The sequence below is a fragment of the Bubalus bubalis genome, chromosome 2 (assembly GCF_019923935.1).
Source record: "Bubalus bubalis isolate 160015118507 breed Murrah chromosome 2, NDDB_SH_1, whole genome shotgun sequence".
NCBI lineage: Eukaryota > Metazoa > Chordata > Mammalia > Artiodactyla > Bovidae > Bubalus > Bubalus bubalis.
The window spans coordinates 25,488,847-25,513,080 of record NC_059158.1 but is presented as its reverse complement, the minus strand read 5'-3'; the positions used below and the strand labels follow the sequence as shown (position 1 = coordinate 25,513,080).

The following is a 24,234-nucleotide window of genomic DNA, read 5'->3' as shown; positions in this document are numbered from 1 at the left end:
TCTCGCCTGTGAAATCTCATGGAGAAATGAGCCTGGCAGGCTACAGTCCATGGGGTCGCAAGTCAGGTATGACTTAGCAACTAAACCACCACAGAGCCTTATGGTTCCTAAACACTTAATAAAAGGGGGTTTTACTGCTCTCTTTGTCCTCCACAATGGCTTGTGAAATCCCATTCACTGGCTCATTCTTCCTCGCACCACAACCTCTTAGCTTTCCCTTACTACATTTAACTCCATTGACTCAGCTTCATGATTCACCCTTCATTTGTTTCAAGGAACCTAGAAATGTTTTTTGCTTTTAATCATCAAACATTTATTAAGTCCCTAACTGCCTCAAGAGTTACAAAGATGAATGAAACAGAATCTCTGGTCTCAAAATCCCTGGAAAATTAGAAATTATCCCAGAGCCCAGACAGAGTAAGTTCCCTTCCAGTATCCTAAGTTTAAGATCCTCCAAAGTATTCTGATTATCTTTACAGCCTCTTGGTTACGCTCTTCCTTTCCTCCTGCCTCTAAGTTCTAGTTCTTTGTTATGACACACATTCCAGAACTTTCATAGGCCATACTCCTGTAGTCTGCTTAGGTCCGATCAACCTGAGCCACACAATTCCTCTGTGACTCTCTGCATCCTTGTTTACAAGGGCCTCCCCCAAATCCAAGTTCATACTGCTCAGAAACAGTGAGCTTGGGGTGTTTATTTTATCTTGATCTCCCTCTGACAAAGAAATCCAGATGACACAGAACCCACTGAAGACAATACCTGGAACATGGCAGTCTTGGGTATGAACTGACCCCTTCTTTGAGGCCTCCTTGACCCTACTGGCTCAGGAGTCTTCTCTTTGGGAACTTTAATACAACTGCTTTCCCTTTCTTGCCTGCTTTCTTTCAAATTCAATATCCTTCCTTTCACTTTCATTGATTCCTCTGGAAGCCTGAGGAAAACAAACCCACATTCAACCTGTACAGTGAGTGCTGATTTCTCCTTCAGTTTCTGGAGTTGGAATTGGTCAAAGAAAATAGCTATTTTCTGGAGAAATAGGAAAATTCCTCAGTATTTTATCTCACTGCCTGTAATATTGCTCACTTTATAATCTTCCTCAATTCTTCCTCTTATTTTCTTCAGGAAGAGAGAGGAGCATTTTCTTAGTGGTCTAACATAAGAACATTCCAGGCACAATTCAAGAGGCTTGATCCAATATCCTATGTGTTTATTCCTTCCTCTCCTAAGGATTATTTCATATCAGATATGAAATTGTTACTTTCATGATACAGGCCAAACTATTTGCTCTTCATTTTAGTGGTATATTAAGAGCAAATCTCTGAAGGTTATTTGGTAAGAGTATTTTCTCTTCTGACCTAATACCTAGAAAACTCAGCAAACATTTTCCTAATTTGCCCTAATTGGAGGTATATTGTTACATCTTGAGGTGAATTCACATATTGCTTTTTTGCAGTATCCTTAATCTTGGTGTAATTTTCTTAGCCCTTCGAAGTCTAATTTTCTTCAGCATTTTTCAGTCATAGGCAGATTTATGGTTGGTTCTTTAATTCATTCATTCCTCCCATTCTTTCTCCCATCCTTCCTCATTCCTACCTTTGTTTTCTCTCTCTCTTTCCATCTTTCCTTCCCTATTTTCCTTCTCCCAAAGCCTCCACAGTCTATGCTCTTCATAACCACAGCAATATAATCTTGTTAAGATTCTCTCTTTAGTGACACATAAACACACACTAAGGTTAGAAAGTCTCACTGTGCTCTCTCCTACTGACCACAGTAGCAACCCTCATAAACATCTATCTTATAAGGACTTGGTAAATGATGTTTGAGGGGTCTTTTTCAATAAGAAGTTTCTGTCCTCTGCTGTGACTTGCATTAGTATGAACTGAATGGCCTACAGTCAAATTTTTTGATCACCTATGAAAAAATTTTGAGCTTTCATTTCTTGTATATGTATAATCCAAATTTTATGAACATACTACTCAACTGATACATAACGAAAACAGAAAGTCTATAAAAATTTTTACAGACTTTAAAACAGAAAGTCTATAAAATTTTAAGTTATAAGTTACATAAAAATAAAACTAATATTTCTTTCTAACATCCCAATGGATTTCTTTACATGCCACTGGCTCCGCTAACCATCTCTTGCCCACAGAGTTAGGAGTTCAATGAGGAGGAAATCTGTCAGATTTCCCACTCTAAACCAAGAGTACAAGCATCTGAGGGTCTTAGTATCTGACCAAAAGGACCAACAGAAAAGCCAAGAAATGGCGGGGAAAATATGTGGGGACAATAAGATGATGAAAAAGGAAGAACAGAGTTGAGGTAGCACAAAAGGGGGTGAAGGGGATATGTCTATCTGTATGTAAGAGGTGCCCAGAAATTGTCTCTGATAATGATCGTGTCTAAATAAACAAGCTACAGGTGAGTTTTCATTTCAGAAATAGTTTTGGCTGTTATCCTGACTCTACTGGGATTTGCCATTCTCGCTATTTTGTTAACAAGATGGACACGGCACAAGCAAAATGGTGAGTAACAATGAATGAAAATGGAGATTCTCTATGAAAGCCACAGAGGTAGGAATGTCAAGATTCAGTCTGAGTTTGTCCCTATTTACCAGATATCTAGAGACTTTGCCAGTATTTTGGAAATCCATTTCCATACATGTAATCTCTGACCTATTAGTGATTCCCCCTGCATCTCACATTACAGGAAAAAAAAAAAAAAAAGATCACATTGAGTTTAACAAGAGAAATAATATGAATAGTCTAAAAGAAAGTTATCTGAGCTCCAAGGGAAATTACCTTAGGAAAAGAAAACAGAAGAGAGAAGGCACTACACTAGTAGATACCACTGGTTAATATTATATGGAAAGAATTCAATATTTTTAGTGATTAGGGAGCTGATAAGAAGAAACAAATATAGAGTAATAGTTGTCAGTGAAACAGAGATATGGCTTAGATCTACATTGACCTATTCCTGTGCCATGAGACATCTTCAGGAATTTTCTTAGCATCTTTCCCACTTCCTTCTAGTCAACTGCTGCTGCTGCTGCTGCTGCTGCTACTAAGTCGCTTCAGTCGTGTCCGACTCTGTGCGACCCCATAGGCAGCAGCCCACCAGGCTCCCCCGTCCCTGGGATTCTCCAGGCAAGAGCACTGGAGTGGGTTGCCATTTCCTTTTCCAATGCATGAAAGTGAAAAGTGAAAGTGAAGTCGCTCAGTAGTGTCTAACTCTTCGTGACCCCATGGACTGCAGCCTACCAGGCTCCTCCATCCATGGGATTTCACATCCCCTCTTTATTTCTCATATTCAGTGCCTATAAGCTCTCAAAGAATAGTAAGTCATATGGAAGGATAAACAAAACAAGGCTGACTGGAGGCATGGGAATAAAGGTAGGAACCAGTAATGCATGATATCAAGACCATTTGGGGAGCAAAGAAGCATGGTTTAGAGTGAGGAGAGTTGAAACAGGATAAAGAACACCTCTCACAAGTGGCTAATAGAAATATTTTTGCTTAATTCTTCCACAGAAATTGATATCTCAAGATACAGTTCTGAACAAAGTAAGTACTTATACCCATGAGAAAAAGAAAGTAAGCATTTATGAAATTTCCATAAATCAGGGACCAAATCTGTCTTGTTTACCATTGCATTTCCAGCACCTTGCATAATGCATCATTCCATGAACTGAACTGAGTTACTGGGAGAATTTCACCAAAAGGAAAAAGCAACTTTGAGACCCCTTTTGATTATTATTCAGCCCAGATAATAATAGGAAAATGGTGACTGGCATGGTCACTTAGCATACTCCTGCTACTTATGCACAGTCCTTAGTTCCTGCAAAGTAAATTAACTCCCCATAATTACCTGTTATCAGGAGTTCATGTCTACATTAGGTCTCAGAGTCTTAAAGCCCCACTAATTTTCAAGAAGCAAAATCATGGAGCGCTCTCTCCTTTTTTGGTCCAGGTGCTGGTCTGCTGGACTATGAGGATGACAGAGGTAATTAAACTAGGAAATACTAGAGAAAAACTAGGAAAGTGTTCCTGAGGGGATAAAATGAACTCATCTCCCTTTGAGCATGATTTATTACATAGCACGTCTTTTGTTGTTATAATTTCCAATTGCCAAATTGTCTCCTTCTGCATATACAAATACGTGAAAGATAGTGTATTTTTTTCTGAGAAAAGACAAATATGTTCCCTTCTTAAGACCACTAAAAGAATTCTTTCCAGTTCCTGTTAATGCCAAGATCTTGGAAAAGTTAATGAACTTTTGAAATGAAACAATTACCTGGATGTGTAAAATGAGAATAAAATACATAATTCATGAGCCGTCATGAAGCAGCATACATGAGGATACTTTATAAGGTATAAAGTATAAGAGTTGAGCACAACTTATATTTTTATCTTCATATTAGAAGATAAAATTGATACACAAAGGGTTAAGATACTTATCCAAATTCACCTAGCAAAGGAAGGAGTTGAATAGTAAAGCCAATTTTTGGCCCTGAACTCATTATTCACACTCTTACATCATACTATCCAAAATTGATTTAAGACAAAAAAGAGGCTTATTTTATACTGAGTATTTATTATTATAAATAGTTACACTCTGTCCCTCAAATCAGAACATGTGGTCTGACATGAGTGATAAAATGAAATGATAAAGCTTATTTGAAATAAAACATTCAGAAATCCAATGATTCTAAGGAGATTCCAAGACACACTCTACTTCTTTGTAAGGACACAACACACACACACTACAAGCACATAGATTCACATCCCCAAGAGGAAAGAAAAGGTAACTTGGTCACTTTGCTTGTCCCACATTTGGACTGTTGGCCCATTTCCCCACTTCTTATCTCTATGATTCATCTGTCTCGACCAACAAGATTGAGGAGCAAAGGGCCCTGACAATTTCCTCTTTCTTTTCTGAAACAGAATCCAAAGAAAATGAGAATATCTGGGAAACTAGAAAAATCTCTTAGGAGCTAGATTGAAACTAATGATGAAACATTTCTTGATGGGTCGTTAGTTAACTTTATCTGTTTTTCCCCCCAAAAGATTTTTCTTCTCCAAGATCTAAAAGAGGAAGAGGTAAATAGATTTTCACCTAATAAGAAAATATTGTAGACATAGTTGTCCAGGTAGAATCTCATTATATTTTCCTCTTCTTTTTTAGGATTCCGGAATTTATACTCAACAGAAAGTGGTAAATAAATTAGATCCCAGCTTGCTAAGAAATTAATACAGAAATTGTTTATGAGAAATTAAGAATCTTTATTTTTTTCCCTTAATCCTCTAGACATTTCATATGATAATCGAGGTAAGTCTATTTAGAGATTATGGTAAAATTAAAGGAAAATCTATACTTTTTTCCTCTTATACATGAAGGGCTATAAAACCTACCCATGTAAAAGATAAGAAACCAAAGTAACATATAGAAGATTGTGACATTCAGAAATGTTCACCTTCACACTGTGAGACACTTTTTCCTAAGTGCTATTCAATTCCTCACCTATTTACTTCCTAATTGGTTTAACAAAAGTAATCTGAGTAACTCAGGAGAAATTCAGTATCTTAGAGCTCAGAAATGCTAAATATTCAGTGAGCCTTTCTTAATATAAATGCTAAGAAACAAAGGAATAAACCCCTGAAAATTTATCACATTAGAGTATGATCTGTGCATGGAATGCACTGAATTTATTTTTAATGTTATTAACTTCTATAGCAAATGTAGCATTTTCTATCTTTAAAATAGCCATAGAACCATAAGAAACAAGTAGCATTAATGGAAAGCAGGGACTTTGTGTGTTTTAGTCTTAATTCACATTACAAAGACAACCAAGTATCTCCTCCAACAAATGAGCTCATATAAATGCTCATACAAATGAGCAAAGCACTCATTTTCAGAAAAAGAGCTGGGAAAAAAATACATGCTGTCTTCACAGTTCTGGGTGGATCTTTAACTACTTTAGTAAAATAACAAATTATATCATTAAACAACATAATTTAAGTCACTTACAGAGTGCCAGTATTATTTATTTTTACATTTTCATGAAAATAACAGTGATAATATGACAAGTTTTTGTGTAATAGTGATAACACGTCAAGATTTGTATGTCTCTGGAGCTTTTGTAGAAAGTCTATTTCTATGAAATCACTAAAAAACAAGTTTTAGATGAAAGGATATACATCCAATCACAATAAGCGTATGCATATGGATTCATTATAATTTGCTATATCATCATTGAACTTGAATTTTCAATCAGCTGAGTAAATCTTTTCCATTTTTTCTCTTATTTGGCCTCAACTTATTTTATAGCTAATATGTACTGTTTTAGTGTTTCCATGTATATAGCTCATTATTTCTTCTCACTACACTTATTTACCTTAATTAACCTTTCCTGCCCTTTATTTTTTTCCTTTGGACTTGTTATTTGGCTCATAAACTAAGGCATAAAGAGATTTTGCCTTAGTTTCTTGCTTACTTGGCTACTAAGGGTGTTGATTAAGTAATCCTTCATAATGATATCAAAACTATAGAAACAATTCAAAATGACTTTTCTTTGTTTTGTGTTTTTAGAGGGATACAACAGAAATTACAGTGAGTATCCTCTTATTTCTCAACAAAAGTGTGTTTCCCATTAAGTAACATTTCCCTAGGTTGTCAAAGTTTTGGGGAAAGAGAAATCCTATCGGTTTATATGACTACTAAGCATTAGACAAGGTCACCCAGTGCTGATTTAGGATGATCTGTCAGTAACACATTTCCAAACTGACTGAAAGGAAAGAAAAAAAAAAAATTAGAGAAAGTGTTGAATGTGAGAAAAAGGAAGTGATAGATATAAACAGGGAGAAGAGAAAAAGAGACAAAAAGGAGAATAGAAAAAAATGCAAGCCACAAGTTTCATAGGAATAGCATCCATCTACTAAAACACAAAACCCTTTACAGAGATTGAAGGGATGAGAGATCTGCTGGACATGACTTCCAGTGCCCACCACCAAGTCAGTGGATCTCTCTCAGCCAGGGCTTCATCTCCTGAAAGGCTGCAATGACTGAAGCTAATGGGCAAAGGTTAGGGATCCAAATTCTGATGATTTGCCTCCTGTGTCCCTGTGTTGTGTGTGTTTTAGCGCCATCAACCAGTTCCCTCGGTAAGTTCTTTGTGGCTTTCTTTCAATTCTACTGTCATCTGGTTTGCAAGTCCTGACATTCCTGTATTTGATTTTTTCTTTCTCTTAAAGAAGTTTTAAAATTAAAAGACAAAAATAATCAACACTTGTAAACCCACACCCTAAATTTGATAACTGGTATTATTTTTGTCATAATTCTTAACTGTCAGGTAAAAATCTTATGTCCCCATTTGTAGATCTATTCTACTCTCTTCTCTTCCCAAAGAATTATAAGTGTATTATAAATCTTTTGTTTATTTTCACATATTTATATAATCTCTCTATAACACTTAACAACATATAGTATTGTTTTGTATACATTTTTAAAAATTTTACTAACATGGCATCATTCTAAAACCATCATTACAACCTGCTTTTTTCCCAAAAAACATGGTAATTTTTATATATATAGAAATCCAAATTATGCATTTTAATCATTGAATGATATTCTAACTTACAAATATACATTATTTTTATTTTTTCCCCTACTGATACATTCTTAATGTTTCCAATTTCTACTGTCACAAGTAATATTATAAAATGTCCTTCAGTAAGTGGAAAATAGTTTATTCAAGGTACCTACCCTGAAGTGAGATGAATGAATCACACTGTGTATGAACATTCACGTAAGTTAGGGACATTTTAAGTTTACTATTGTGTGAGTTCCATGGTAGTTAGACATAGCAAAATGTGCTTGGTGTGAAACATAGCAAAACGTATAAAAGTTTCCCATTTCCCTGCATCAATTCAAACCTAGATTTTGTCATACTTTTACACTACTGCCACTTTGATAAGTTAAATTACTTTTTTACAGTCATAGATGTATATAAATGTTTGGGCATTTTTGGGGTTTAGCATTGTTTGCTTCATCCTGTGCCTTTCTTCTTTTACTTTGGCCCAAAGATAATCCTTTAGTGGTTCTTTAAGTCCCTGTGTATGTAAAAATTTTTTCTAAGCCTTTGTATGACTGAAAATAGTTTTACTTCACCCTCAGCCTTAAATGAGAGTTAAGCTGAGTAAACAATTAACAATTATTTTTTCTCACACTTTGAAGATTTATTCCATTGTCTTCTGGCATTTACTATTGCTGAAAAGAATATGCTACTATTTTGATGACTGTACCTAATAAATATGGTTTTAAGATTTTATCCTTACAGTCTGCATTTTAATTTATACATATATTAATTAAATTTTATATATATATATATATATATATATATATATATATATATAAGCCACTGGCTTCCCCAGTGGCTCAGCAGCAAACCATTCACCTGCAATGTAGGAGCTGCATCTATCTAACAAAGTATAGTCTCTTCTTCTAAAATAACTGTCAAATATGTGTAAAGACTCTCCTCACAGCATCAGGTCTGGTAACATCTCTTTCATATTTCTCATTTGCATTAGTTAACTCCACCTCCTATATAGGTAAATCTTAAAATTTCAGTGATTCTATTCATAAAAATCCCATTATTCTGTAGTATCAAATATGCCTGGTTCATGCTTAGCTCTTCTGTCAGCAATGACTTAAGCATTCAAGTTCATCTTATATCTCCACCATCTTTACCTTATGGCTTCTAAGTTCATCTTGCCTACCTTAAGTGAGAAGAGGGGGGAAAGCTTTTAGATCATGAGTGGGAGACTTTTATGGATAAGCCTGGATGTTGTCTCACACATCACTTCCAAATAATTGGATAGAATTCAATCATATGGCTACACCTAATGGCAAGGGAATCTGGGGGCAATAGTCTAACCATGTTGTATTAATTTTCTATTGCTATTATAACAAAATGCCACAACTTTAATGGCTTAAAACAACACAAATTTATTATTTTATAGGTCTATAGATTAGAAATCTGACATGTCTTGCTTGACTAAAAATCAAGGTGTTAGCAAGGCTGTATTCTTTCTGGACGGAGAAGGCAATGGCACCCCACCCCAGTACTCTTGCCTGGAAAATCCCATGGATGGAGGAGCCTGGTAGGCTGCAGTCCATGGGGTCACGAAGAGTTGGACATGACTGAGTGACTTCACTTTCACTTTTCACTCTCATGCACTGGAGAAGGAATTGGCCACCCACTCCAGTGTTCTTGCCTGGAGAATCCCAGGGACGGGGGAGCCTGGTGGGCTGCCATCTATGGGGTCGCACAGAGTCGGACACTTAGCAGCAGCAGCAGCAGCAGCATTCTTTCTGGAAATTCTAGGAGTCAATCTGTTTCCTTGTTTTTTCAACCTCTAGAGGCTGCCCACATTCCTTGGCTTATGGTCCCCTTCCTCCACCTTCAAAGCTAGTTAAAATAAGCTAAACTTTCACATCATATCACTCTGAACTTTGTTCATTATTACATCTCTTTCTTTGACTCCCTTCAACTTCCTGCTTCTGCTTTTAACACTTCTTAATATTACACTGGGCCCACACAGATCATACAGAATAATCTCTCTTTTTTAAGATTAACTGATTAGCAACATTAACTCCATTTGCAACCCTGATTCCATGTAACCTAACATATTCAAGGATTCCGGCGATTAGGATGTGACCGTGGAGGACAGGAGAGTGGAGGGGTTCTATATCATTTCCTTATTTCTCGATGCTTGACCCTGGATGTTTTCCTCAGATTATATAATTCACTAATTCTTTCTCTGTGTTGTTTAGTCACTAAGTTGTGTCCAACTCTTTTACTACCCCATGGACTGTAGCCCGCCAAGCTCCTCTATTCATGTAGATTTCCCAGGCAAGAATATTGAAGTGGGTTGCCATTTCCTTCTCCAGGGGATCCCCCTGACCCAGGGATTGAACCTACACCTCCTGCATTGCAGGTGGATTCTTTACCACTGAGCCACTGAGGAAGCCCAATTCTTTTATTTTTTTATTTTAATTGGAGGCTAATTACTTTACAATATTGTGGTTTTGCCATACATTCACATGAATCGGCCATGGGTGTACATGTGTTCCCCATCCTGACCTTCCCTCCCAACTCCCTCCCCATCCCATCTCTCAGGGTCATCCCAGTGCACCAGCCCTGAGCACCCTGCTTCATGCATCAAACCTGGACTGGTGATCTATTTCACATATGTTATATACATGTTTCGGGAGAAGGCAATGGCACCCCACTCCAGTACTCCTGCCTGGAAAATCCCATGGATGGAGGAGCCTGGAAGGCTGCGGTCCATGGGGTCGCTGAGGGTCGGACACAACTGAGCGACTTTACTTTCACTTTTCACTTTCATGCATTGGAGAAGGAAATGGCAACCCACTCCAGTGTTCTTGCCTGGAGAATCCCAAGGAATGGGGAGCCTGGTGGGCTGCTGTCTATGGGGTCACACAGAGTCAGACACAACTGAAGTGACTTAGCAGTAGCAGCAGCATATGCATGTTTCAATGCTATTCTCTCAAATCATCCCACCCTCGCCTTCTCCCACAGAGTCCAACAGTCTGTTCTTTACGTCTGTGTCTCTTTTGCTGTCTCGCATATAGGATCATCATTACCTTCTTTCTAAATTCCATATATATGTGTTAATATACTGTATTGGTGTTTTTCTTTCTGACTTACTTCACTCTGTATAATAGGCTCCAGTTTCATCCATCTCATTAAAACGGATTCAAAGGAATTCTTTTTAATAGCTGAGTAATATTTCATTGTGTATATCTACCATGGCTTTCTTATCCATTCATCTGCCGATGGACATCGAGATTGCTTCCACGTCCTGGCTATTATAAACAGTGCTGCGTTGAACATTGTGGTACATGAGTCTCTTTCAATTCTCATTTCCTCAGTGTGTATGCCCAGCAGTGGGATTGCTGGGTCATATAGCAGTTCTATTTCCAGTTTTTTAAGGAATCTCCACACTGTTCTCCATAGTGGCTGTACTAGTTTGCATTCCCATCAACAGTGTAAGAGGGTTCCTTTTTCTCCGCACCCTCTCCAGCATTTATTGTTCATAGACTTTTGGATAGCAGCCATTCTGACTGGCGTGAGATGGTACCTCATTGTGGTTTTGATTTGCATTTCTCTGCTAATGAGTGATGTTGAGCATCTTGTCATGTATTTGTTAGCCATTTGTATGTCTTCTTTGGAGAAATGTCTGTTTAGTTCTTTGGCCCATTTTTTAATTGGGTTGTTTGTTTTTTTGGAATTGAGCTGCAGGAGCTGCTTGTGTATTTTTGAGATCAATTCTTTGTCATTTGCTGCGTTTGCTATTATTTTCTCCCATTCTGAAAGCTGTCTTTTCATCTTGCTTATAGTTTCCTTCATTGTGCAAAAGCTTTTAAGGTTAATTAGATCCCATTTGTTTATTTTTGCTTTTATTTCCATTACTCTGGGAGGTGGGTCATAGAGGATCCTGCTGTGATTTATGTCAGAGAGGGTTTTGCCTATGTTCTCCTCTAGGAGTTTTATAGTTTCTGGTCTTATGTTTAGATCTTTAATCCATTTTGAGTTTATTTTGTGTATGGTATTAGAAAGTATTCTAGTTTCATTCTTTTACAAGTGGTTGACAAGTTTTGCCGCACCACTCATTAAAAAGATTGTCTTTTCTCCACTGTATATTCTTGCCTCCATTGTCAAAGATAAAGTGTCCACAGGTGCATGGATTTATCTCTGGACTTTCTATTTTGCTCCATTGATCTATTTTTCTGTCTTTGTGCCAGTACCATACTATCTTGATGACTGTTGCTATGTAGTATAGCTTGAAGTCAGGTAGGTTGATTCCTCCAGTTTCATTCTTCTTTCTCAAGATTGTAAACCCCAATTCTTTCTCTGAGTCTCTTCTCTTTGTTTACCCGCCTAATGATTTTTGTAATTTAATGACTACATTTTCTACATTTTTTTCATTCCATTTTATTCTCTATCAAATATACTTCTTCTGAATTAATGTTATTCTTGCTTTATGAATTCTATCCTTTATTAACTTCCCTTGTGGTTCAGCTGGTAAAGAATCCACCTGCAATGTGGGAGACCTAGGTTAAATCCCTGGGTTGGGAAGATCCTGTGGAGAAGGAAAAGGCTACCCACTCCAGTATTCTGGCCTGGAGAATTCCATGGACACAGTCCATGGGGTCACAAAGAGCTGGACATGACTGAGCGACTTACATTTCACTTCACTTCACTATTTGAAAATCTCTTGAATTTCTCTTCCTTCATGTGTTGTCCCATTTGTTGTGGCTACTGTCTATCACAACAGTAGGTTTCCTCAGATATATTCTGACTTCTGTCTGTGAGCTCATCTGTTTGAGTTTCTCATAAATCTTTGTTGTATAATAATCCTATTACTGCACAGACTTAATAGGCAAGTTTTTATAAGTTTCTACACACATAGTTTCTTCCCTACATGAGGGATTCAAATGCGGGCTCTATACCTGAACTCAGCTTGCACTGAAGTTCTACCATTGCTGATGACTCCGTTTCCAACCATGGCCTGGTGCAAACAGGTTGCTGCCTGGCATACACCACCTAACCAACAGGTGAGAATTAATGGTGCCCTTTTCATAGATTGAGATTTTGTTAGTCTTAGATATACAAGAAGACTAGTCCCAGGCTCTTAAAATGCATAAGACACATGGCCTTCATTTTTGTTTCTGATTGGCTGTTGACATCCCGGCCTCCTGTTAAGATACACGAGTGATGAAACTTCCCATTCACTATCCAAAGTATGGATTACCTCCTGATATATTATTCCAGGAGACTTTTTTTCCTAGTTTTCAAGCTCAGCTCTACATTTTAAATTTTTAAGAAATATTGTGCCCAACTTTTCCAAGTGATTAGAGAAGCAGGTAAAATATCCATCTTGACAGTGAGCCTTGACATTTTATCTTCTAACATTCAGGTACATCCTGTTTTTTCTTGTTATTCAGCATTCCCATAGGACATAATTGATTTTGAAATGGAAACCCTTTGTTGAAGCAGTTATATAGTAATAATTTGGTGCAACAAAGGATCTTTCAAAGGAGAAAATAAGACAAAGAAAATTAAGGACAGGGAAAAGGAAGAAGAGGAGAGACAAGAGGGAAGAGGGGAAAGGACAAAAGCAGCAGGATCAGAAATGAAAGAAGACAGGGAGGCAGGAAAGTTTCCACGGTCTGAGAAACTATTAATCCCCGCAACAGTGTTATTCTTTTAATAAAAGAAATTAAATGACGGATTGCATAGATCTTGCACTCCTGTCCTATCTTAAGACTATTACTGATAGAATAAATAAAATCTGAAGTTCATACCCAAAAAGCAATCCATAGATGGATATCCATCTTCCCACCAGATGGCACTGCAACTGATAATAGAAAAGGGAATGTGACCTCTTTCCATAACCTCTTCCTAATATAGTAGCTATAGAATCTAAGTTCTCCCTGAGACACACTGATCTTCTTTTCCTGTTTTCTTTTAGCACTGTCTCAATCCAATATTGGTATGTTCCTTTCAGGTTAGTCACTCAGTCATGTCCGACTCTTTGTGACCCCATGGATTGCAGCACACCAGGCTTCCCTGTCCATCACCAAATCCTGGCGCTTACTCAAACTCATGTCCATTGAGTCAGTGATGCCATCCAACCATCTCATCCTCTGTTGTCCCCTTTTCCTCCTGTCTTAAATCTTTCCCAGCATCAGGGTCTTCCCCAATGAGTCAGTTCTTCACATCAGGTGGCCAAAGTATTGGAGTTTCACCTTCAGCATCAGCCCTTCTAATGAATATTCAGGACTGATTTCCTTTAGGATTGACTGGTTGGATCTTCTTGCAGTCCAAGGGACTCTCAAGAGTCTTCTCCAACACCACAGTTCAAAAGCATCAATTCTTCGGTGCTCAGCCTTCTTCACAGTCCAACTCTCACATCCATACATGACTACTGGAAAAACCAGAGCTTTGACTAGACTGACCTTTGTTGGCAAGTAATGTCTCTGCTTTTTAATATGTTGTCTAGGTTAGTCATAGCTTTTCTTCCAAGGAGCAAAAGTCTTTTAATTTCATGGCTGCAGTCACAAACTCCATCATTTTGGAGCCCCCCAAAAAAAGAAAGTTTGTCTCTGTTTCCACTGTTTCCCCATCTATTTGCCATTAAGTGATGGGACCAGATGCCATGATCTTAGTTTTCTGCATGTTGAGTTTTAAGCCAACTTTTTCACTCTCCTCTTTCACGTTCATCAAGAGGCTCTTCAGTCCTTCTTCGCTTTCTGCCATAAGGGTGGTGTCATCTGTATATCTGAGGTTATTGATATTTCTCCTGGCAATCTTGATTCCAGCTTGTGCTTCATCCAGCCTGGCATTTCGCATGATATACTCTGCATATAAGTTAAATAAGCAGTTTACATCTTCTTTACATCTACCATTTACATTTACCAGGTATTTTACATCTTCTTAATAACCCTATGAAGCAGACATTATTACAAATGCTCTATTTTAAGTGAACAAACTTAGGTACAAAAAAAGAGTTAAGAAGTTTGTGTGGGTCACACAGCTAACAAGTAAAAGAATGAGGACGTAAATTCAAGTATTCTAGCACATGATCGCCCACTGTACCTAAACAGAACTAATTAGGGTCCCATTTTAAAGAGTTTCATGAGAATTATGTGCTTTTTAAATCAATTAATTCAGACTTTTGTAGGTTTTTATTATTCCTCAGTGTCTATTCCAGGAATTTTATTTAAGTCTTCTTTCTATTTCTCAATTCAGGAAAGAGAAATGAGAGCAACTGAGTAAAAACAAAGGAGAACATAGGGCAACTAAAGAAAGTTTAGCTAAGACTAAGGTCTTCCAAGCTCCCTGAAGAGTTTCAACCTTTACAAAAACTGAAAAGAAAGAGTAAATGGCCTCCATGCTCATCACTTGTCCTAAACATTTTTCTGGGCTTCAGTCACAGCACCAAAGCACAGGATCTTTAAAAATCTATGACCAAATCTCATCACAGGTGGAACAGAGAATTGGGTGTTCCCTCAGGAAGGGAGGGTGAGAGTCTTTTTCTCATGCTTCTCTTCAAAAAGGAATTAACTCTGACGTTTTTAAGGAGTTGACCTCAAGGATTTATCTGTGTGTCCATTTAATGGAGCTCAGGAATTGACCATGTTCCCAGTTGTTTCTCCACCATGAAGAATGTCAGCCCTTTTGCTTCTCCATTATCGTAGATTTTATCGGTTAATGATGAAAGGCCCAGGAATATAGCACTTCAGTCTGTGAATTCAGACTAAGTAAATCATTAAAAGTTGAGCCAAAAAGTGTTGTTAAACCCTATTATTTTAAAGATTCATTAAATAAGGTCTGGAAAGATAATGAAAATTATCAAATTTCATATAGCAATTTAAAATTTAACAAAGCAAGTAAGACAAATGCTTATCTTTTCTGCACTGAATATAGTGAGGATTCATTCTACCAAAGTTTGTATGTTACTATTACTATCATAATTATTATCATGAATAATTATCACAAGCTTTCTCTATAACTTATTTTATAAGAACACTCCAAAGATCAATGGAAAAGAATAGAAAAAAAAATGAGTTTAGAAGTAGGAAAGAAATTACTTTTTAAAAGAATGTTCCAGGAAGAATAGAAAGAGGAGAAAATTGAGTGGGTACAGAGGAAAGTGCACGAACTTAGAGTCAGAGACACTGAAGGCTAAAACTGCCTATAATTTTTTGGATATTCAGGCACAGACCTTTGCCTCTCTCGGTCTTAGTTTTCTTTTTTATAAAAGTAACATAGCCTTTCTTTGGTTCTTGAAGCTATCACATTTTGGAGAGGATACTCTCCTAACTGAAAAAAGAAAAGGGTAAGGAATGGAAAATAGGGGAAATAAAAGGTGCTGAATAGAATCATTATATTGGGAATATAGTAAGTTTGAATTCTCTCCAAAAAATTTCCACTCCTGCATTGTATCCAAGAGGAAAGAAGATTTGAGACTTAAAGATTCAAGAGGTGTGGTAACTTGTACCTACTGGAGAATTGAGGGTCTAATGTACAGTTTCTGGAAAGACTTGGGAAATAGGTGGATTATTTAAATAATTAATTCTAGACTGATTTGAATTTTTCTATTGTTCTTTAGTTTTACCTCAAGAATCTGTGAGTAAGTTTTCTTTTTGTTTCAAAATCTGGTTTGTAAGAGCTGTATATAAAATGAGATGAGATAAAATCATGTGAACTGAATTGCAGCCTAGAAAATTTAGTGAATCTGTGATTTTAAAATGTTCTGGGGACTTCCCTGGTGGTCCAGTGGTTAAGACTCTGCACTTTCACTGCATGGGACACAGGTTTGATCCCTGGTCAGGGAATTAAGATCTTACATGCCATGCAGCACAGTAAAAAAATTTTTAATAGAAAAAAAATTTTTTTTTAATCTGGTTTGTAGGGCTCCTATACTAGGCAGAGGTAATCTCCCTGTCTTATCTGTTCCCTGCTTTGTCAGAGTGACCAGGCTTGAGGCTCACAATTCTCCACCTTCTCTTTAATTATCTTATCTATGTCATATAAAATGCCACCTGTAGATGTATTTTGTTTGAACAGCATAGCATTATTTTAAGTTTTGTATTTTGTGTTTTTAGATAGGGTGTGCATTTTTCAAGTGGCCAACATTCCCACTAGCCCCATAACTAACATTCATAATTCATGAGAACTGCTGGCTCCTAACAGCAACTAAGTTTGTGATACCCACAAAGATAACCAGTATTGTGATTTCTGTCCAATATGGAAAATTTAGCACTTTCTAAGAGAACTAATCCTGAAATTTTCATTAAGAAGAGTAACTATTCTCAAACCACATTCTTAATTAAAAAAAAAAAAAAAAAAAGCACATAGTAGTACTTGGGCAAGATACTCTTGTCATCCTTTTTTAGCTACTTCTCCACTCTGAAAGTCAGTAAGTGGTTATCTTTCACTGTCCTACTTATTGTCTTCACCTAGACAAGGCCACAAAACTCTCAACTTAAAATTTTCCTGTCCTCATTATTCTATAGTACTTTAGGTCAGGAATAGAAAATATATGATATGCATACCACCTCTGTTCACACTTTTGCCGGTGGCAGACTTCAATAATGGATCATAGTTCTCTTTCCTGCTCATTCCTACTCAGCCCACATGCAACCTAAAATTCTCCTAATCTCCAGGGAGTTGTTACTTAGAATTAGCATACAACTCATATTCTTAACAATATATGTATTTTTAAACTACCTTTATTTGGTAGTGGGTGTGACATGTTACTTCAATTTATACCATTTAGAAAAACTGACATCTCTTCCCAAATGCTGAAGTAGATCTCATCATTTACGGAAAAAGCTATTATTTCCCACCTAACATAAAAAATAAATAAACAAAAACAGAGTCATAAATATGCAAATGAAAACAAAGATTTACTACATAGCACTGAGGATTATAGCCATTATCTTGTAATAACTTTTAATGGAGCATAATATGTAAAATACTGAGTCACTATGCCATACACCTGAAACTAATGTATTTTAAATCAACTATACTTCAATAAGTATAGTTGGTCTTCCTTGGTGGCTCAGACAGTAAAGCAACTGCCTGCAATGTGGGAGACCTGGGTTCAATCCCTGGGTCAGGAAGATCCCCTGGAGAAGGAAATGGCAATCCACTCTAGTACTCTTGCCTGGAAAATTCCATGGATGGAGGAGCCTGGCATGATACAGTCAGACTGAGCAACTTCGCTTTATACTTCAAGAAAAAAAGAAAAAGAAATTGTAAACTGTGCAACTCACAATATTTCCTACTAAATATAATTGTTTAAATAAGACTTCAGCACTCAAACAGTGATAAACAAAGAGAATAAAAACAAAGACCTGAATAGGTTAAAAAAAAAAAAAAAGGACAAGGTGAAGAAAGTAATACGGAGCAAGAATATCACTGAAAATCTCTAAAACAGAAAAGTTAAAGACCAAAGTAGGTTCTAAGTCCAAGCCATAATTTTATATATATGTAAAACCTTGGGAATTCCATGAGAAAATTAACTCATTTCATTAAAAAAAAGTTGGTTCAGTAAAGAGACTTTTGGCATCTGAAAATAAGATGGGTTTTTCAAGCCAGAAACAACAGTTAAGAGACTGCAAGGTAACTAAGGAAAACAAAAGGATAGGTTTTTTAAGAGTAAAATCACACAGATTAATAAATCAGAAAAACATACTGAAAATGCTCATAATTATGTCCTGTCGCCAACATTCAGAACCTTCTAAATGACATTAAGAAATAAAAGAGAGAAACAAGAAAGTAGAATAAAAGTAAAATAAAGCAGAATACCTTAAATGCAGTGAAAACTTACTATTTTGCAGAAGAATTTCATTCGTTATAGTCACTGAATATTTCTTTCCATAATATTTCTATTAGAACTTTTCAGCTTTCCTATCCATTATTATGCTTGCTTTTTCACTGCAACATTGCAATGTAAGTAAGACAGGAGATATGATTTCCATTTTAAAGATTAGAAAATTAATGCTTCAAAGGTTTAGTGACTTACCCAGTCAAAGAGCTAGAAAGTAGCAAAGCTAGGACTCTCTAATATTGGATCTTAAACCTCAAGGGTATTTGTACCTCATGCCCTCTGAAAGTCTAAATCTAAGTGGGATTATATTTGTCAATTTTCTTTCTCTTTTGGTTAAACAGCAAACATTTATTTCTCAAAATTCTTGTCAATTTTCATCATAGGTGATACAAATGACTTAAAAGCAACTCCAGAACTTTTACGTAAGTTTCCCCTCAACTCAGTTGTTTCCATCTGTTACAAAGTGCCTACCACTGTGGGACTGGGCTGCCTGCCCAGGGGAGTGCCTACTATTAGGGGACTGTTGGGGAGGGAGTTGAGGAGGCAGGTAAAGATGGAAGAAAGAGAAACAATTACTCATTATTTTATTGCTCTCCTTTACTGGTATGAGGAACTTGATGTTGATTTCAGGATCCCCCTAAGTAACTAATGATTTTCTTATTTTGCAAAGTGGAAATTCCGCTAATAAAAAATAAAGTAATTAACCAAAAAGTAAAATAAAATCCCCAGTTCGATGGGGTCATTTAGCAAAAACAAACTTTTAGAAGGATCTGACAGCAAGATGACTATAAAAATTGAGAATACAAAAAATAATTGGGGAGAATATGATCTTATTGGATTCCTAAGGAAAAGGGTCGGGGTGGGGGTTACAGATTCACCTTCTCACTGCCCTCCATGTAAATCTGATATGTAGTAAATGCTTATTCTGAAACTCCATGAAATGTACATTCTTCAGTCAAACTTTTTTATGTTTACATTTTAGCTGGCACTGTAGGACCCATAAGTAAGTTCTTTTTCTGTATTTTAATCCTCCTGTGTTTTGCATCACTATACCGTTAGAATATGTAAGACACTCCTATCCCTGGATGTTTTTAATCGCTCCGGCACAACTTGTTAATTCTTTTCTCTTTATTCTCTAATATTATCTTAACAAGTTAGGTTCCTCTGTGAGGAAGTACTGTCAGTTTTAATTATATAAAAATTTTCAGATTCGGCGGCAGAGGGAATTGTTAGAAAAGTAGGAAGTTTCCTTTCTAAAAATCCCAGTAGCAACTCAGAGGATGAGGATAGTGAGTTTCAACTGGCTGACCCTGGATACCCAGGATATTGTTGACAGTTGTGTGGAATTTATATGCCCTGCTATTATCAAAGAGTAAATCTGGAAGAAGGGTCCAGATAGCATTTTAAATGATATAACCAAACATTTCTGGTAGAAGCACTAGGGGAGAATAAAGACTGAGAGATAAGAGAGAGGCAGTTGATTTAGAAATGAAAAAAAAAAAACAGGTAAAAGGAGAGAGCAATGTACAAATGCTCTGAAACTTTACCAGTCCTTTACGGCCTTGTTGTATAAAGTGAGTCCAAGGACCTGTGTTGGCATCACCTTGGAGTTTATGAGAAATGCAGAATCTCAGGCTAACACCCATTCTCAGAACTATTAAATCAGAATCTGCTTTTTAACAAGATCCCCAAGTCATTTGTGTGCACAGTAAAGTTTAGAACTATTGCTTTACGGAGAAGGCAATGGCACCCCACTCCAGCACTCTTGCCTGGAAAATCCCATGGACAGAGGAGCCTGGTGGGCCACAGTCCATGGGGTTGCTAAGAGTCGGACACGACTGAGCGACTTCACTTTCACTTTTCACTTTCATGCATTGGAGCAGGAAATGGCAACCCACTCCAGTGTTCTTGCCTGGAGAATCCCAGGGACGGGGGAGCCTCGTGGCCTACCGTCTATGGGGTCGCACAGAGTCGGACACGACTGAAGCGACTTAGCAGCATTGCTTTACAGAGTTTCAATGCTTTTGCATTTGGAAAGGAAATAAAAAGTTGAGTGTACTTGACCTAAGGTTAACTAGTTCCTCTATCTCTAAAGATTCTCCACACAAAGAGTAGCCTTAAAGCATGAAACTCAAAGAGGTTTGATTAATTTCCTAACACATCTGTATTCATCACTCCTGAAGATGTTCAGAACTTGAGCACTTGGGCAGTGCCAACCCTGAAGGGAGGAGGAAGAAGAACAGTTTGAGGAGTTAGGGCTCATGGCAAATCACATCCTGTGTCTACTCCTCCTGGAGTGTTTATGCACATGAAACATGATTAAGATAATCAACATGCAAACTTTAAGCATAAATACTGGAGAGGTGTCACAAAAGTGCACCTAGGAGGTATAGAGGGGTACGTGTGTATGTGTGTAAAGAAAGAGAAGGCTGTTATTGCTAAGCATGGGTATCTCATGCCTCAATCTCTTTAGCCCCCAACTATAACTATGAATGTCTTGAGTCTATCTAGAAGTCTCTATTCCTTCTTAGACACTAAGATATTGAAGACTAAGTTAATCTGTTGAATAAGGGAACCAAAGTCACTTAAAAGAGACAGAAATTTCCACTTCCTCCTTCATAAGATGAGGCTATGGTTTCTAGCTAAACAAGTTCAAATTAGCCCAGCTGGAGGAAGGACAATGGCTTGTAATCTACAGAGCTACAAATAGGGCACCCACTGGGGAAGGAACACTGACCACTGCACCCTTGCAGCTCCAGCTGCCAGAGCCAGTAGTCCTGGGATTCTCCAAGATGGAGAATTAAGAATAAACTTCATTTACTTTTCCAGTGAAGTGGAAATTTTAGTCCTGGTGCCTATACTTTTGATGTTTTCCCAGAAATAATTTCAATGAAAATTGCATTTTCCTAGAACCATTCTAATTAGTTCTGTCTTGTTTTTCTCATATTTTAGCTGGAACTATTGGCCCAATAAGTGAGTTCTTTTTCTGTTTCCTAATTCTGACACTCTTTGGTCTTCTGTGGGATAGGAGACCCTCTCTTCACCCTGTTTCCATTTCTACATCTCTAGGCTTTCCCAGTCACACTACTTGATTGCATTTGAATCTCCTGATGCCTAAGCTATCAGAAATAGATACCCTGAATTGTAACTGAGTTTAAGACAAGGGAAAGCCAAATAATTTATATTTAAAATAATGACCAGGAAAAAATTCTCTGAGTTATCATCAAAATAATCAAAACTGTTATTTATGGGCTTTTCCTAAATTGAGGGAAGAACTACAAGAAAAACAGGTAGTTCTAGAAGAAGGCAAAAGAATAAGCATGGTAAAGACAAAAGAAGAGATGGTGATGAAACAAAGATAAAGGAACTGACATCTACCAATTCCCAAATAGTTAGAATCCTTTGAGACAGCTGAAAGGTAGAGAAAAGAGGAAAACAGATGAGGGAGAGGGATGAGGGTGAAGGAGAAGAGAGAACGACCTTCAGACTAGGTTCTATATGTTCTTCTCTGCCATAGATTTATCACTTAAGATGAATGCTGAATGATTTGATCCAGTGGGTGGATTATGGGTCTTCCTAGGTTCTTAAAAATAATATTAGTGGCATAAGAATTCAGTTAACATCAAACCACACCAATTTCCTTCCTCTTTGCATTTCAGTGCAATTCACAGCACCTATTCGTAAGTATCGAACTTGTTTATCTACTCTGGTTCCTTTGACATCTGACCTACAGGTCTTTAGAACTGATCTGCCCTTTTTCTTGATATCATGCTTCTTGACTCCCCTAGTATTCCTATCACAGTTTCCAAAAAAAGCTCTGAATGAAGTACAGCTTCTGTGGGCTAATGTAAGAAAATAGAAAAGGACCCTCTTAGAACCAGTCCTAACGCTGTCAGCAAGGGAAGGTTCACTTTTCAAATAACAGTAAGTCCCTAAAGGAATGAGAGAAAAAAAGAAAAAAATTTTAAGAAAAAAAAAAGGCATTACAAATTAGCAGGAATGAGTCTTTCCAAATCCTCTAAAGAATTTTGATCAACACTGAAAAGGGAAGGCCTCCATTCCTGTAGGTCTCCTAGGCTGTGCAACAGTAAGCCTATCCAAGGACTGCCATACACGCAACCTTTGATCTCCCTGGGGTTTTCATTATGACACTCCCTCTAGAGTAAATGTTGGAGAATGGGTATCTCTTTTACAGTTATGCAACATACTGAACTCTCTCTCTCTCTCCCTCTCTCTCTCTCCCTCTCTCTCTCTGTTTCTCAGCTGGAGCTACAGGACCTATCAGTAAGTTTTCTGTCTAATTCTTCACTATAGAGCATTTTAATTGCCTTTGGTATATTAAGAATCCTCCCTTGGATTCCACGTTAGGACTTCAGGGGTTTGAGGGTCCACAGTTTCTTGACCTTTCAATTTTCTTCTACCAAGCATTTCTGCAAGTCACTAATGATTCTGTGAATGTACATTCCACTGCTAAATACAGGCTATAAAGTAAAAGACAAACACTTGTAGAAGGTTTCCAAAGACTTGTCAACATCATACAAAAGACTTTTAAAACCAGAATGAGATGAAGTGAAATGAAACAAGGGAGAAAGGAAGATAACCAAGATTAAATGGAGAAGAATTTTTCCTGTCCTCTACAGAGATATTAATGGACCACCAGGGTAATCTCTCTTTACTACTTACCCTCTCAGTGGATCCATTAGATGAGGAACTCTTATATGTAATAAATTTTCTTACCACTCCAGTAAGAAAGGCAATAGCCCCACTACCCAGCTGCATCTTTCCCCAAGTTTGGTGGTACAGGGTCTTACTAGGGAACACAAACCAGAACCTGAAAGCACCTCCTCAGTTTTTTTTCACTTCTTTTCTTCTTTTTTATTCTTTTATAGAGCTCTCTCAAAAGACCATCGGTAAGTCACCTAAGTCTCAAATTATAACACCTTTTAATCTTTTATAATGCTTAAAACATCAGTCTATTTTTATTTCAATGATTCATGCCCACAGACTCCAGGACCAAGTGTTTCCACTGCCTCATTATCCCACCCAGAATTCCTAAAGGTTGGATTCACCCCGATTCTGCAATAAAGGATATTAATTACAAAGCTGAAAAACAAAGTTTAAAAAAAAAAAAAAAAGTCCCCTAAGGATGGTCTTCTGTGAGCTGTTCCCACTTTAGTACATAATCTAGCTCTTTAAAACCAATATGTAATAAAAATTTAGAACATAGCTTCTAAACTTCTTGCTTTCTGTGCATGTAATCTTTCATTATATAATCTTCATTTTGTTAAAAAAAGAAAAGAAGTTTTAAGATTCTTTTCATTTCTAACTATTCTGAAAAGTTCTCTCCAGGATAGGTAGGCTCTATTTCACCAACTTTTAGCAACTTGCCCTGTTGCATTTTTCCAGAGAAACATTATAAATAATGGTTAGGCTTCTAGATACAATTATCTATAATTAAATGCTTATAAACATGAGCAAACAGTCATAGCTTCACACACTGGATTATAGTATTCCTAGCGAAAACTGAAAACATTTTTAAATTATAAAATTAAAGAAATATGATTTTAGGTTCCTCTGTGCTCATTTGACAAAATGAATATGAGTCTTGTATTTGTATCTAGTCACATTCTTTGAATGATTCTTATAATGCTTTATGACTTTTCTAAATCTCAAATGCATTATGTTGTTGGATTCAATGGTGGTGGGTAAAGCAGATATTATACCCATTCCTCTTCTGTTACAGTAATCTTGACAATGATCTGTGCAGATGTCTAAAGAGATCCCATAAGAAAATGCCTAAACACATGG

At 37.0% G+C, this 24,234-nt stretch overlaps 1 protein-coding gene across 1 annotated transcript in view; it reads left to right on the top strand.

The window, feature by feature from the left end:
• Positions 1-574: 574 nt before the first annotated feature.
• The window catches only part of TSBP1 (testis expressed basic protein 1), a 62,999-nt gene continuing 39,339 nt past the window's right edge, over positions 575-24,234 (top strand). Inside the window, exons 1-16 of the mRNA XM_044928936.2 lie at positions 575-780; positions 2,440-2,526; positions 3,532-3,564; positions 3,971-4,003; positions 5,068-5,100; positions 5,186-5,215; positions 5,309-5,329; positions 6,590-6,610; positions 7,141-7,161; positions 16,201-16,221; positions 18,810-18,848; positions 19,409-19,429; positions 21,379-21,399; positions 22,086-22,106; positions 22,690-22,710; positions 23,316-23,336. Of these exons, the coding sequence (XP_044784871.2) occupies positions 768-780; positions 2,440-2,526; positions 3,532-3,564; positions 3,971-4,003; positions 5,068-5,100; positions 5,186-5,215; positions 5,309-5,329; positions 6,590-6,610; positions 7,141-7,161; positions 16,201-16,221; positions 18,810-18,848; positions 19,409-19,429; positions 21,379-21,399; positions 22,086-22,106; positions 22,690-22,710; positions 23,316-23,336 (457 nt within the window). The 5' untranslated portion in view covers positions 575-767. The remainder of the gene's footprint in view (positions 781-2,439; positions 2,527-3,531; positions 3,565-3,970; positions 4,004-5,067; positions 5,101-5,185; positions 5,216-5,308; positions 5,330-6,589; positions 6,611-7,140; positions 7,162-16,200; positions 16,222-18,809; positions 18,849-19,408; positions 19,430-21,378; positions 21,400-22,085; positions 22,107-22,689; positions 22,711-23,315; positions 23,337-24,234) is intronic.